The 15,580-nt window shown below is 42.2% G+C and overlaps 1 protein-coding gene across 6 annotated transcripts in view; it reads right to left on the bottom strand.

The window, feature by feature from the left end:
• rapgef2b (Rap guanine nucleotide exchange factor 2b) overlaps nucleotides 1-15,580 on the bottom strand; it is a 98,850-nt gene that overhangs the window by 43,578 nt on the left and 39,692 nt on the right. For all 6 annotated transcript variants that reach the window (XM_053428719.1, XM_053428716.1, XM_053428714.1 and 3 more), the window contains exons 5-6: nucleotides 6,794-6,869; nucleotides 3,905-4,072 (exon numbers count right to left, since the gene is read on the bottom strand). In XM_053428719.1, the coding sequence (XP_053284694.1) occupies nucleotides 3,905-4,072; nucleotides 6,794-6,869 (244 nt within the window). The remainder of the gene's footprint in view (nucleotides 1-3,904; nucleotides 4,073-6,793; nucleotides 6,870-15,580) is intronic.

Raw genomic sequence — 15,580 nt, 5'->3', positions numbered from 1 at the left:
CAATGGTGGAAGATGCATGCCGATATTTTTCCAGCACTGAGCCTCCTGGCAAAAAAGTACCTTTGCGCACCAGCAACCAGTTCCCCTTCTGAAAGGGTTTTCAGTTGCAGCGGCAACATTGTCAACTGTCACAGGGCATCCCTGAAGCCTGAGGCGGTTGATAGACTAGTTTTCCTTGCACAAAACCTGTAAAATATAAGAGCACTGCAAATGAGAAACGTTTTTTTGGCCTGTTCTGTTGGTAATTTTGTTCTGTTTACATTCTTGTTCTTTGCACAGCTGTAGGAGAAGAAAAATCTTAACCCTTTTCATTTAATTAAAACTATTTAATATATTTGTTATTTCACACAATGTTAGATGTTGGCACCACATAATTTGTCAAAGAGATTTAAAGATTTTATTTATTTTGTTAAGAAGCATAAAAACTGTTCTGTTCATGTGTTCATGTGTTCATTCAATTTACCTTTCTTGCACTTGGCACATGTGCCAGCCAGAGTTCCATGTTCCATTCTGGTGAAAATGACTATACAAAATCACATGTTGATATATGTTGCAGTCATACTGATCTGTGTTTTATTAAAAGTGCTTGCAACGTCTCACATGTGGCTTTTGACTTAAAAAAAACCATCTAACCCACTCTATAGAAAATATCGAGATATATATCGTATATCGCCATTCAGCCAAAAAATATCGGGATATCATATTTTGCCCATATCGTGCAGCCCTAATTGGCATTGGCCCGTCACATCTCATCATGTTCAAAAAGCCATTAAGTTTCACATGAACAACCTCACTCTGCTTTTTTATTATAAAATAATTGATTTCATTTCAAATTATCTCATCCTCACTTAACTGAACTTTCAAATTTGTTTTCCTAATGATTTTTGCCTTTATAGCAGCAAGTGCATGATCAGATACATTACAGTTGTATCATTTTGAAATGAAACAAAGCAGATTTGGTTACTTTGTAATCTTGGAAATGTATTATGTTGTGAAAGTGTTGTTGTTACTATGGTCTGAATTGAAATTAAATCTAGTCTGAGACAAACCTCTATGGCTTAAATCCATAAGCTAACTAGAAAATATTTCGAATTTTCCCTAGGTTAATCACTTATAACTACAAAAAAATTAAAATAAGGTGTCAATTGCATGTTTTGGAGCTATATCTCTACGTATTGGACTGGTGCTTATAGTAAACAAGCAAATCAAAGACATGTCCTTCATCTCTGTGAAGAACATTTTTCAGTATTTTCCTACATTTTTATAAAACCTAAGTTTATCTGCAGTTTGATAAATTCTGACGATAATCATTTCGGCTTTATGTAAACTGTTATGTGGACGGAATCAAACTGAAAGAGCTGGGCTGCCTTCAGAAGAGGGATTCCTCTAATGTTTTCACATCTGGTCTCACGTTTACTTTGACAGGAGTGACTAAGCTGAATAAAAAAAAAAAAAAACCTCTCCTACTGGAAGAGATTTCCTTTCCTCAATCCCGAGTTGCTCCTCGCCGCATGTCTCACCTCCTAAATATGCCTCGGGGTAGGAGGGAGGAAAATCTGAGCGGTCGGTGCCTGGCATTCTAAACGCTGGAGATTAGCTTTGCTATGTGGGCTTAGCATCCGTCCAGATTCATTGCTCTGTCACTCCGTCTGCCTCCGCCCCCCCCACTCTGTCATCAGCAGCTGCAGCAGCGGTGGCAGGCTGCACTCGAGTTAAGTTAGCTCCCTTCCCTACTGTACTTCTGAGTGCACTCCAGCACAGCCCATTTGGGACTGCCGGTTGCCATGGCACCGCTCCATCCTTCCCACAGGAACGATACGAGAGAGGAAAAAAAGAGGAGTGTGTGACGGGAGACGTCGGGCCATGAGAAAGTTCAGTGCGGTCTTCTGAATCCAAAAACACAGGCGGTCTAAATTTAGAAAGCAGGGTGGGGCTGCGCTGAGGCAGGAGGAAAGATGAGGTTGACTACAGTTCTTCCTTTTTAAGCTCGATTGTTAGGAGAGGAACCCGCACTCTGACAGAACCCCTGCCCCCCCCACGGGAACGTCAGGAATGAAGGGAATGCAGTGAAATTGTGCAGAACAGGAAGACCTCTGTGCAGCAATTGCATGCTGGGTATTTACATCATTAATGTGAACATGCTCTGCTTCCTATTCCCAGAGAATGGGAACACAGTGGGGAGAACGTCTGGTGCAAGAAAACAGGCAACTGTCTTTTCCTACTGCTGGAGTCGAATCCCTTCAGATGGGTAAAGTCAATACTCTGCGCCATGATTGGATCTTTTAAAAGTCAGTATACATTTGTCAGGTGGGACTCAGGAGGGAGAGCGGGGTTGTTCACTAACCAGAGGGTCGGGGGTTCGATCCCCAACTTGTCCAGTCTGCATGCTGAGGTGTCCTTGGAAAAATCCCTGAACCCCGAATTACCCCTGACGGCTGTACATGTGAATGATCATGTATGATAGGATAAAACTGCAAAGAAGCAGCATGTGAATGAGAAAGATCAATGAAACAAGATGATGTCCGTTTCCAACAACTTTCTCCTTTTCCAAAACTTCTCCTCTAAAACCAACAAATCAGTCACAATATATTCTCATCTTTAAATAAATATGAAGAGATGTAGAGTTTGGTTCAGAGCTTGTTTCTTTAGACATTAATTGCACTACATTGAAAAAAAGTCAAGTTTTTTCTAAATTGTGTCTGTGTCCCTGAATGAATCGATACTGGACTGGAAATAAAAATGACAAAACAGAGTCATACTTCTCGTATGTCATTTACAAACAGTCAACCAGGTTGGTTCATTCTCAGCAGCTGTTCACAGCTGTATGCGATGAAATCAACAGATACTATTAAAGCTGAGATGCATCAGAACTGCTTTGCAACTTTTTATCCATTCTGTTTTGCTTGGAACCGTTTCAATACAAACTACTTTGGATCCCTTGTTACAGGTGCTTTTAATATTTGTGAGTGATTTCGCCTTTTCAGATCAGTTTAATTTAAAAACTTTAGAGGAGTTTAGAGATGTTGCACAATTTAACCACGAGGCGAAGGCGTGTTTGAGAAACGTCCAACAACTGATGTAATTCTTTATTTCCAACTCCAACAATCATGTTATATTCATCTCAAACCCCTTGTTGAGGTCTCAACCCACCACATTAGAGACAATGCTTCCAAACTAAACTAATTCCAGTTCCAATGGTTAGATGGTTGGATGATGATCACACAGCAACACAGCAACATGCTTTTTGAGAAAATATATTCTCCGGGGCACTCGTCACTTGTAAAGCCAAGAAAACAATGATTGTATTCACTTCTACTATGCTGTTAAGTGTGTTCTGCAGCGTGTACAGGGATTTGAAGAGTATCTGCTGGACAAAAACACTGTAAAAACATGAACAACATCACATATCGGAGTACAGACAAACAGGGTTTTTGAAGAAGCATTTGCGATGCTCAAAGAATTGCAAATACTCTTATTAAAGGGAGGACTGTGACAAACTGAAGCCAGCAGGAGCTACAAAATAAACAGAAGAGCCGCAACTCTAATGTAGCTAGAATGGGAAAGACAACAATTCAACGCTACAGGGAGGATAGATCACAGCAAAGATTAGCAAATCAGGCCACTGTAGTAAGAGTTCCCTTATCAAGCAAGGGACGACAGACAAAAACACAACAACCTACAACCCAGAGCTAGCTACGAGCAGCAAAGACAGAGGAAACAGGACGACAACACAAATCTTCAGCTACGCTCTGAAGCGGGACTGCACAACAGGGTCTAATGCAGAAGCTTGACACACAAACAAGAGCACAAAGATGGCAAAACACAGCAACACTACGCTACTTCAGTGGGTACACAGCGATCCGCCGCAGCGAGGGGCAAACACAAGACTGCATGTGCAACTCACCGTGTGGTATCCCCGGGCTATGGGCGGCTTCCCGGTGGGGTACGGATCCACTGTGTCAATGATTGTCTGCCTCTCCCCCTTCTGGTTGATCTTTCGAAAGCGCCGACGGGATTGTCTGTGCGATGCCTGTCGCTGGAAGTACTCCTCATTTTCATCCATATAGTCCACCTGGAAATGATGGGGAGTGGAGGGGAGGGAGAGAGAGAGAGCGAGAGAGAGGGAGTTACTGTCTTGGTCCTCATTCACGCCCATCCCGAAAAACACACACACTCATCTCAAAAACCCCACCCTCCTCCGATACTCTACCATTCCTCCACCTCCTCCTCCTCCCTGCCTTCTGCCTCTCTCGTTGCGTAAAAATAGAAGTGTGTGTGGGCTTCACGTTGCACACCTACGTCAAAGGGCGCTCGCAACGAGATAAGAGACAGAGAGGGGAAAGAAGCAGAGGCTGGAGGGATGGAAGGAGGTTGAAGGGACTGATGGGGAATAGATTGAAGACGAAGGCTGGCAGAGTAAAAGATGAACACAGAAACAGAGAGGCTCTCGACTCTGTTAAACATATTAGCGATGAAATAGCATGTTAAATCAGGTTGGAAATACCCCAAAAAAAATACACTTTCAAGTGGAAACTGGCACAGAATGACACTTTTAACATGAAAGTCGGTAAAGTCATGCTCCACAGTTTGAAGTGTTTCTGGCTAAACGTTTCCTAGATGAGACCACACTGCTCCCTGGACGCTTTGGGTCAGGATGGAAGGACACATCTAAGTTCTTCTCCTTTCCCTCTCCTCCTTAAATTTTGGGACTATTCCTCCTCTCCTGCCACTTTCACTGCGGCTTCACATTTCACACCGCTCAGCCTTCGGGATTACACCGCCAAAATCTCCCTCCCTCTCTGCCTGTATCTCTTCCTCTCGCTCTTCCTGTCTCTCTCCCTCTCTCTCTCTCTCTCCCTCTCTCTCCGCCGTACCAACCGCTGCCATGACAACGGCAGGGGAGGTGTGTGTTAGCGAGAGCAAAAGATGTGATTGTGTGTCTAATTGCAAATCTGTGCAGTGTGTGTTTGTGTGTGTGTGTGTGTGTACAGTACGGACACACAAGCGGCTTATTTTAAGTTCTTTTGCAGGTCTGCGTGTGTGCATCTCTCCTGTGTGTGATCTTTGTGTTTCTATGTTGCAGCAGCGCAAAAAAAAAAAACTCTCGCTGATTATAGGGCGAGTTGGCACCTATAATAGCAAGTGGGGTAAGGCCACCAATTGTCTATAGTGAGCTGCTCAGAGAGGTGTTATTACTGTGAGGTTGTGTGTCTGATACAGTAGATGCTCAGTTAACAGAAGCATCCCCCCCCCCTCTACAGCACACATTCATGGAGGCACAGCAATTACAACATGTGAAAGGAAGATTACTGACATGCTCTGTGCCAACCAGTCGTTATTTCAAACTATTTCAAGACTTGGGTTATATTTGATGCCTTTGCTTTACCAATATGGCACAGGATGGATCTGTATGTGATATAAATAGTGGAGAGTATGTTAGATAGGTGCGTGTGTGTGTGTTTAAAGAGACATGCTACGTTAGAAACCAGATCAAAATAAGTATTTAGGCAGTTTGCAGAAAGAATGGTGTCTTATACCGGCTTAATTAACAAGAGTCTGCAATTTGGCTGGTGGAAGTAAAAGGAAGTCAAAATATTTGGTCACAGCTCTCAGCACACCGGGGCTACATCCAGAATAATATGTTTTGTTATAAAAATAAAAATCATCTTAGTCTAGATGAGCTTTTAACTTAACTAAAGGCATTGCCATGGCATTAACATACACTGAGCATATGTGTTCTAATATAAACAGGAACCAACATCTTTCTAAACCAGTTCTAACGTTTGCTGGTTTTCAGTCTTAACCAGCTTACCAGATAATTGAGGAATTAATCATTTAGTTGATGAAAAATAAAACACTTTATTATTGGAGACTGAAGTCCTAATTCAAGTCCTAAACACTTTCTTTCTCTCGGTTCTCCTTCCTGTCTCCTCTGATAGTAAACTGAATATTTGTAGGGTCATGACAGTTACTTGGACACGATATAGACAAGGCAATTAATCGGCTATTGGAGAAATTAATCTAGAGATTACTAGATAATGACAATACTCATTAGCTGCCTTGTTCATCGCTGTGGTTTACTGTCGTCCCTGCAAGCGGTTTTCTGGGTTCTCTTGTTGGTTTGTGGTGTTTCATCACAGAGACAGATCTGATCGCGATCTGAGATTAAAAAGCTGTTCGAAAATTTGCACAAGGTTGATTTTTGTTTGGAATATAAGCAACCACTGCTCCCTTTGGTGCAAAATAAATTAGCAGAGCTGCATTTGTTGTGATTCTCGGCCCTCTGGGGTTTCTGCTCCACAGATGACTCCATTGTGTTGCTACCTCTTGCCTCTGTGCCCCACAGGGCCGGTGACGATAGTTACTCAAAAGCTTCTTCTGTGAGTCAGCGTTTGCTTTTCCATCAGAAGTGGGACAGAGCTTCTTCTAGGGCGTGCACTCACATAACCCCCCACACGTTGGAAGGACTCCAGCAAAGACACGGTTAAAATACGGCCGTGCTTTAACGCGGCAATAAAATATCGATAGGTGGTGCTTACACAGATTATTCTAAAACATCACGGGGCAAACCGTCAAAGGCATTACACTATATTACACTGTTGTATGCAGCATGCACTTGCTGACCCACATGTTCATTTTGTAATTCCATAATGTGAGAAAACCATTATACCAATGGTTTTGTCACATTATGGAATTACTAAATGAACGATTGTAATTTTATAGTAACAGAGGACAGAAAAATAAGTCTCGGTGCTGTCGGCACTTTTAAAAGAGTTTGAACAATGGGACTCACCACAATCATCTCTGAGGGTTCCAGGACGATGCACTCACATCCGCGGCGTAGGCTGCCCGCTGATCTCTTTCCAAAACTAGAAGAAAGAAATGTAAATCATTAAAAGAAAAACCCAAAGAATTAATAAGTCAACCTAAAGTGGAGAGAACGTTCTATTTGCTGGAAGAATCTATAACTGAAAGCACCTTTGCATATTGATTTTGAGCCACGTTGATGTATGTGTGCGCCTATAAGAACCACTCTGCCAAACATTGTGAATATGCAGTATGGAACTATGGTTTATAAATGTGAAACAGAGCAGCATTGACTGTACAGTTCCTTCTTTCAGCCGTCATCCCTCCCATCTGGAGGGAAAGCCTCTGGAAAAGTTCCATCTCATGACGTCACAGTTTGTAAAGTACGCCTCGCTCCCGATGAGGGGGCAACCGGGGGGAATATTAAAAACAGCACAGACCAAAAGTGCCTTTAAGAAAAAGGCAGCGGCCATGGAAACTCTGAGCATGAGGAGATCCAAAACTTGTGGGTTTGGTAGAGAAGGGCGTCTTTGTCCAGTGCCCGACCTCAATGCAGACACATAAGGGCGTCCTTGTTTGTTATTTTTAGCGTCTTTTGATAAAGAACGTGACCCCCGTCCTGTTGGTTTGCTGATTGCTTCGTTAGATAAACTCCATTGACCCAAAAAGAACAGAATGCCTTCATGTTAGTGTTCTTTCCCTCCTTGTCATTTTTTGGACTGAACAGCCATGATTATAGACTAGAGATACATTTTTTACTGAAGTCAAGGTGGCCTGTAAGTCTAAAACATTAAATTATTACAGAACCTTTAGCGCTGAAATAATTATTTCAATGTCAATTTTGTAAATTGGAGAAATATACATGTTCACATTTTGTTGTTGATATTGTTTCTGTCCATCTTTGACAAAGTTGAAAGCAAATTAAACATTGTTTTTGACTGACAGTTAATACATATTGAGCAATTTCAAGACTTTTAACAGACTAAAAAAAGTTGATAACATTGTCCTCAGTTCAAAAACTGCGTCTCTAGTTATATAACAAATTCTTTAAATTGATAAAACTGCAGTAGTGTTGAGTTTTCCTGAGCGCTCCCAGATGAAGTGAGCAGTGAGGAGCGGTGTGTGGCTACCTGCGCCGTGGAGGTGGAAGTTTTCATCAATCATGCCGACAGGTGCAGGCCTCGGGCACAGCGTGGTCTAAATGCTTTGGAGCCCGGGGCTTGTGGCTACATGCAGCGGGTATACAGCTCGATCAGGCTGTGAAATAAACACCAGGCGGCTGCAAAGAGCGGGTGCTGCTCTACCTGCCACTTTGGCAATGGACAAATAATGATTTTTTTTGTGGTACCTTTTATTTTCCACGAGTCGATTTAGCTGGCTTTGCTTTTCTCTTTCTGCCTCCTTTTCACTGACAAGCCTTTGTGGGGTTCTGTGTTTTCATTTTCTTGTTTGTCAGCCGTTCTGTTGTTTCTGTGCCAGAGCAGCGATTTTTTACTCTTTTTTGTTTTTAATTTGTCAACTTTCTGATGCTGTTGGAACAAATAACTCCGTATGATTCATAGTTACTGTTGAGGATAAACTGAAATCAAAGACAACGTGAATGACTGGCCAGGCCACAGCGAGCAGAGAAAGAGAGAAACTCAGTCGGAGGGTAAATGCTGATGGCTGCAGTTTGCTTTGCCTGAGCTTCGGTTTAATGCCTTTCAACTCCGCTCGCATCCCCGACATACACAAGCCTCGGATTCCACCACAGGGCCAAACAAGTGCTACAGAACGCAGAGCTTACGCTGTATTTTCACTCATGTTCCAGCAGGAAGACAATTGCTGTAATTCTCCTGCAACTTATTTCCAGCGAAAGATGATTTGTCAGCTGGGCAGCGGCTTCAGAAGGACGACCGAATGCTTTTGATCTGGGTTTACAGGCATCTGGAGTCGGTAGCAGCTCTTATAAAGGGTGGAATAGCACAGCCATTCCACCCTTTATGTGTCGGGAAACACGTTGGGCCACCAAACGCAAACACCCGGGTGACACGTTCAGTCATGTTCCTCCATTACATTCCTGACATTAATAATCTAACCCTCCATTTTGCAGGAGGCAAATGCCACTGGCAATGTGAGATATTAGAGAGGGGATTATGAAAGTGAAGCGTGAGAGGATTTTTTTCCCCAAAACAATAAACTTCTTGTTTGGAGATTATAGCCTCCACTGCTCTATGACTAGTTATGAGCAAATATTAACACCAAACCTGCCGTGTGGCTGAATGTATGCTAGAAAACAAACATAATTCTCCCAACAAACACTTGGTGGGACCGGGGTGTGGGAATCTCTGCGGGAATCACCACCGTCACACGGCAAACACTGCAAAGTTTGACCCGTGCAAATATTTGATTTTATTAGCAGATGATGCCAAAGTGTGTGCTGAAGAATCCAGTTACACAAGCAGAGGGGAGTTGTGTATGTTCCAACTGCAGAGTGTGTGCATGTGTTGGCTGACAGAACTTACAAAACCAGATGAGATGATGGGAAATGATAAGGAAGTTTGCTTGAGCAGGTACACAAGTCTTTTGTTACCAAGCACAACAACGGGCCTTTCCGAAACCAAATGCTGCCACTAACTCTGTGTTTATTACTCTTTTACATACTAGTGTTGAACAAATGGTTATCTCCACTTTGACTGAAGGGGGGGAATATGCCTCACGTGTTGTTTTCCGCTTTAGTAACTTATAATCACATTGATCTTACAAACAATTAGCACCACTAGAGCATAAACATCAGAATCAAAATCAATGCATTGAAACTTAGATTTATGCAATGATTTAAAAACCTTAAAACTTTTCAAAGTATCAAAGGAATAGCACAACTTAAGTGCTGGAACAATCGCAGAAGCTGGAACTCTTCTTGTAAAAGGACAATTCTGACCCCTGTGTTTCTGGCTTACTGTTGCACCTGTTGCCCAAAGATGATGTGTAGACGATACCATTGGTTATCAACATATTTGACTGTTTCATAACATTTAGCAAATTCTGACTGTGCTTTTGGTTAATGCTCCAGGAAACCAGGAAATGAAAATAGCAATTGAGTCAAAGAAATTTAAATTGTTCTATCCGGATTAAAACCATTTAATCTTGGTAAGAGTGTATTTTTAGAGAATGACAGTGTTCCCATTAAAATTCAACAAAATTTGTATTTCTAGAGTTAGCAGATTAACAGCTGGAGGCTATTACATGGGAGAGATCCTTTACAGCTTCTGTGTGATTGCTCCATTAAACTGTTCCCAAATTAGCTTATTCTGACATCAGACACTTATGAGTATTATGTGTGAGCTGGTTGCAGACAGGCAGCCTGTATCTCATTTAACTAAATAAACCCTTCAGCTCTTTCTCTCTCTCCCTCTCTCTCAGTTGACTGACTGACAGCTCTCCTGCCTCAGCGGCCTCGCATTCTTCCCCCGTTACACAACAGACCCGGGTGTCTGGAATGTCACTCCACATGCATCACCGGCCTTTCGCTCCACGAGCCCGACAGCCCAGTGCCAAAGCCTCAGATCCATTCTGCCGATTGACTGAACCAGTGCAATCCCTAATCTGCAACCCCCGGTCTGAGCCAGAGGACGAAGGTGAATGGAGAGGAAGAGGAGGGAGGGCAGGGGGTCTCCTCACTCTGTTAAGCTGTTTAGCTGAGTAACTGGTGAGATCACAACAGATTTTTTAACCCACCAGACCCTTGAGAAGGATGAAGATTAAACTCCCCGGTTATGCAAGAGTTTGGACCCAGCACAGAGGACGGGAGGTCAGGAATGGGAGGAGGAGGGGGGTGATTCTCTGGAGTGATTGCTTTGTTAATTAAAAGAGCATCCAGTTTCAAAGGGTTTACCAACATCCCCACAGAGCGGCAGCTGACCATCCGGCCAGCTCTTGCCCTCCAAAACATAAACAAGATTCCTTGGACTAACAGCGAGGCCACACCACACGGGCAGGATTCCTCAAACCTGTGCCATGCCACTTCGGAAATAGAAGTCAACACAAGGCCAAGAAAGTGCCACTGGCTCGTGACTGTTAATTCCCAAAATTAAGCCACACTGACGTTATAATGGCAAAGAGAAAAGGCCACTGAAGAGGAGAGTTGAGACTGAGCGTGACTTGGCTCACAAGCTCTAAACTTTTCCAAGATGTTTTCAATCAATCAATCATCACCCATCAATCATTCATGTCCAACACGTCCCCCCCCACAGCAGGAGCTCCATCGGTGTTTTGGTTTCAAAGTTGCCCAAAAGTTGCGCCTGACACCCCCTCAGACACGAAGAGCACACACCCCTTCTCCTGGCAGCCGACTCAAATTCTAAAATAACATCAAAGTCATTCTCCACATTCCAGACTTGAAGGATTTACTGGAAGCAGCTCCCGTTTTGGAGAACAGTCAAATTTTTTACTTATGACCCCCAAAAAGTATTTTGGTAGAGCTTCGGTGAGTCACACACAGGATTTAAATGCTGCCGTCGTCCGGACACTCACCCCACTGGCTGTCCACGCTGTTCCCGGAGTGACACGGCCACCTGATAAGATAAAACTGGATCCTCTTTCGTCTTTCTATCCCCCTGCTGTTAGTCCACAGTAAGTCCCACAAGCACGTTCCAAGTCCCGAGACTTTGGTGTGACTGCGGCATATCGTCCTGTGCACGCCCCAGTGCTGCTGCCTCCGATTTGTGTATGAGAATGAGAGTGTGTGACTCTGAAAGGGTGTGTGAATCAGCCTGTGTCCGATGGCTCTGCCCCCTTTCTCTCTCTCGTCCCTCCCTCTCTCACTCTGCAATGTGGTGTATTGACTCCATCCAGCATTCCAGCGTACGACTCACTTCCTGCTACTGAGTTATGAGTGTGTACGTGTGGGTGTGCGTGCGCGTGTTATGGAAGGGAGGGTATGTGCGGACAGCCTCAGTCCTGCCCTTTCAGAAGAAGTTATTCATGAAGGCTGACAACTACGTACACAATGTTACACCAACTCATTTTGAAATATTTTTTAAAAAGTTGGGTGAACTTAAAATGTCTATGACTATCAGAACTATTTGATGTGTTTTACATAAGAAATGTTCTTTTTATATCCATTTACTGTTGACTTCAGCCTTGCAGTTTCATTAAGTGCACAATACTAATAATGAGTAGTGAGATATCCCCTTCAACAAACTTTAAACCATACCAATTAGCTCTGATCCCAGTCTGAATGTGGCCGCTAACAAAACAGCTAAAGATATAATAATTAGGCAGAAAGGCTCATATTAGACATAAAACTGCTTTAGTGGTGAAAAATAAACATAACTGGGGGGTTTAAGTCTAACAAACAACTTTTGTAAATCCTTAACACAAACATGCCAGCGCCTGCTTTTTCACGTGTCCAACTTATTCTCCTTAAAGGATTTAATGGTGCAGTTTGATAAAGTTTGGGGAAGTTGACAAAGAAAGGAAATGAAGGTCAGAATTGAAGCAACAGTGGTGGAAGTTTACTTTCTATTCCACCTTGGGTCAAGCTATAAAAAATAAAAAGCTGGATCCATCAATTCCCCAAACAAACAGCTCTAATACAAACCTGAAGTCATTAAACCTGGGGTGGGGAACATTTTTCCTATCAAGGGGCCTTTAACTTTTATATTAAAGTATTGGTGCCCAGCTTTAGCAGCCATATGCTGTGTAACAACAGTTCGCAAAAAAATATTATGTAACCTTTGTTGGACGTGGTATGAGTTGTCTTATGATAGGAGGGAGCGTCTCATGCGCTGAATGGATTATTACTCTGGAATAACAGAATCGTTGTTAAACTTTTAATCTAAGTATGAAAACCATGAAACTGTAAGGGTTTGTCCTTTATCCATGCGAGTAGTGAAATCACACTTTAAGACCGTTCCTGTCTTGAGAATCGAACACTGAGAAACACACGAGTAAGATCTGCATTCGCTCAATTGGTGAATAACTTTATCAGTGGATTTTGATCTACAGTCACAGATGAGTCTTTCTGGGCTGCTGCTGCAGTCAAGAAATGTTGCAAGCTACTGAACCTCAGTCCAGATAATGTAAGTAAGTAAAGCGGACAAATCCTGGTTACTGTTATATGCTGATTCAGGAGACATGTGATTATGGTTTGTCTATGTTAAGACTGATGATCAGGAAATGGGGTTGATGACCTGACAAAAGATTTCCACTTGTCATTAAAAGGCAAACGGCAGCATGCAGAAAGGGAAGTGAAAAGAGGTGAATCAGAGGTTTCACACAGTGCGATATTAATACAAATATTACAAAATGTTTATTGAATACCGAAGTTGGAAGCTAACTAATGATTGAGGTGCTCTTTCTGTTGCTGTTTATTTAAATCACTATTTCAACCTTTCATTTAATTTAGAGTCTGTGGGTATTTTAAGACTTTTGTCTATTGTTTGGAAGAAGTTGCATATTTGCAGAAAAACCAAGAGTTGCAGCATCAACACTTCGTATTTAGATTCAGTTTATTTTAGAAATTTCACCATGTTTGCAACTTCTCTGCAACTCTACCACAGCTTCTGTGCCAAAATATATTTTAAAAACAGATAACACACTTTTATTTATATAAACTTGAAGAAAATGCCAAGATTAGACTTGAGAAGAACAGTCTGGTTCAGCCGAAAGAAGAAAAGAAAATAGAACAGATGCAGCAGCAACTTGTTTCTATCCCATTATCATGGATAACGACCAACACCACAAAAAGACTGCTGATCAATATTTGATAGATGTGGTCATCATTATACAGTATATACACAGCCTATATTGTATATATATACAATGCATTTTCAGTTGAATTGAATGGGTTATTTCATTACTGAACTATTATTTGACTAACTTTCTCTTTTTAAATGTATTCTGAAGCTGCCTCTTTCACATGAAAGGTGTCCCAAATTAATCATCATGACCGACTAACTGCTTCTATCCTGTGAACCTGAAACCCCTCCCCCCTCTTACATCACGTCACATGTATTTTTCTTGTTCACTCGAGCACACGCCTGGTAGCTCTTTAAAGTGACAGAGCTTCCTTTCACCAATGACCGATGATATTTTGTATTTTTTAAACTTTTTATAAACATCCATTGTTGGCAGAAAAATCAAGTTGACCCTTGAAGTCCAAGTATATAACTCCACCATCACATAATCTGACAAGTATCGTCCTCATGTAGCCTGATGAACTAAAGGCCCAATTTACCACTTTACTTTTATTGCATGCTTGCTTCTTCACTTGAAGACAGAGTCATTCATCTTCCCTCTGGATCACATCTCACTACAGGGACCACCGAGGCGAGAGGAGCAGAGAGTGCGCGAGAGAAGCACTGAGTGAACGATGGAGTCGTATCAGGTTATTAACCTCGCTGCCAGTGTGGATACGGACAGCCATCTCTAGACGGGGGCTGAAACCCAACTCCACTGCATCTTTAAAAGCTTAAGGAAGTCCCGCTGGACTCGGTTCAGTTCCTCGTGTCACAAACAATTTCCCCTCTGAGGCATTTTTAACTCATCTTTCCTCCTCTTAAGAGTAAAAAGACCAATGTGTTGGAAATAAATATTAAAAATACACTTTAAATCAAAAGAGATAGATTAATACAACAGCTTCCGCTTTTATATGTAAATTCCTAATCAAATGGTAAATGGATTTGTATTTATATAGCGCTTCTCTAGTCTGATGATGACCACTCAAAGCGCTTTACAATACAGTTTTACATTCACCCTTTCACACACACACTCATACAGTGCATCTACCCCAGCACTTTGTTATTCTATCGGGGGCGATTCAGGGTTCACCATCTTGCCCAAGGACACTTCGGCATGCAGATGGGTCAGACTGGGGATCGAACCGCCGACCTTCAGGTTGGAGGATGACCACTCTACCCCTCAGCCACAGCCGCCGCAAATAAAGAAAACCTCAATATTTATACATGTATTTCCTGTGATGACACTGATGTACGTGTGAGATGTGACAGTTGTGTCCTCCGGTGACTTATGATGACTTCCGGTTAAGTTGGAACTCTTGTGGTACGCTGTTATAAAGAATCTCTCAGATGCGGAGGAAATTCAGTCATACCACAGGTGCCACGAGTTTCATGCTTGAATTGGAAATTTACACAGAGCTGAGTGAGTTCCGTGACCCACAAGTCCTTGAAACCCTGAAACTGCAGTGTTTCACTTTGAATGAGTCATTTCAAATATGACAGAAAGGAAATGGGTCCTCCTGCATCTCAAAAAATTGATTTGCATTCTGTTGCCACAAACAAATTTTAGCAGCGAGCCACTATCTAGAATCTGCAACTCCTCATACTGTAAATGAAAAGAAGCTCAACAGAAGTGAGTCACACGAAGGGAGATAACATGAGAACAGATAAATCATAACTTATCCTTACTTTTGTCGCTATCGTGGTAAATGTGTCACTCTGACATATTGTAGTATTTAGGTCATATAATTGAGTATAATGGGCTTCTGATGACTGTACTCCGAAGTCCTTTATGTTTTAATGAGCCCGGTTTGAGTTAAGCTAACATCGTGGTCATGGCTCAAAGAATAGAATTATGGTATTTAAGTCTAAAAATCCCCCCATCCCTTTGTAACTGTAAAAACATCGCACTACTTCCACTTTGGGTCATGACAGATAACGTTTAATATTCATAAATCCACAAGAGGCCGTTGTCAGAGAAATGAAAAATGACGCAATTTTCGGCACGTCAAAAGAAATGACAGATACTGTTGGCGAGGACTTTTTGTCAAACT

The sequence above is a fragment of the Pleuronectes platessa genome, chromosome 8 (genome assembly GCF_947347685.1).
Source record: "Pleuronectes platessa chromosome 8, fPlePla1.1, whole genome shotgun sequence".
NCBI lineage: Eukaryota > Metazoa > Chordata > Actinopteri > Pleuronectiformes > Pleuronectidae > Pleuronectes > Pleuronectes platessa.
This window is presented reverse-complemented; position numbering and strand designations above follow the sequence as displayed.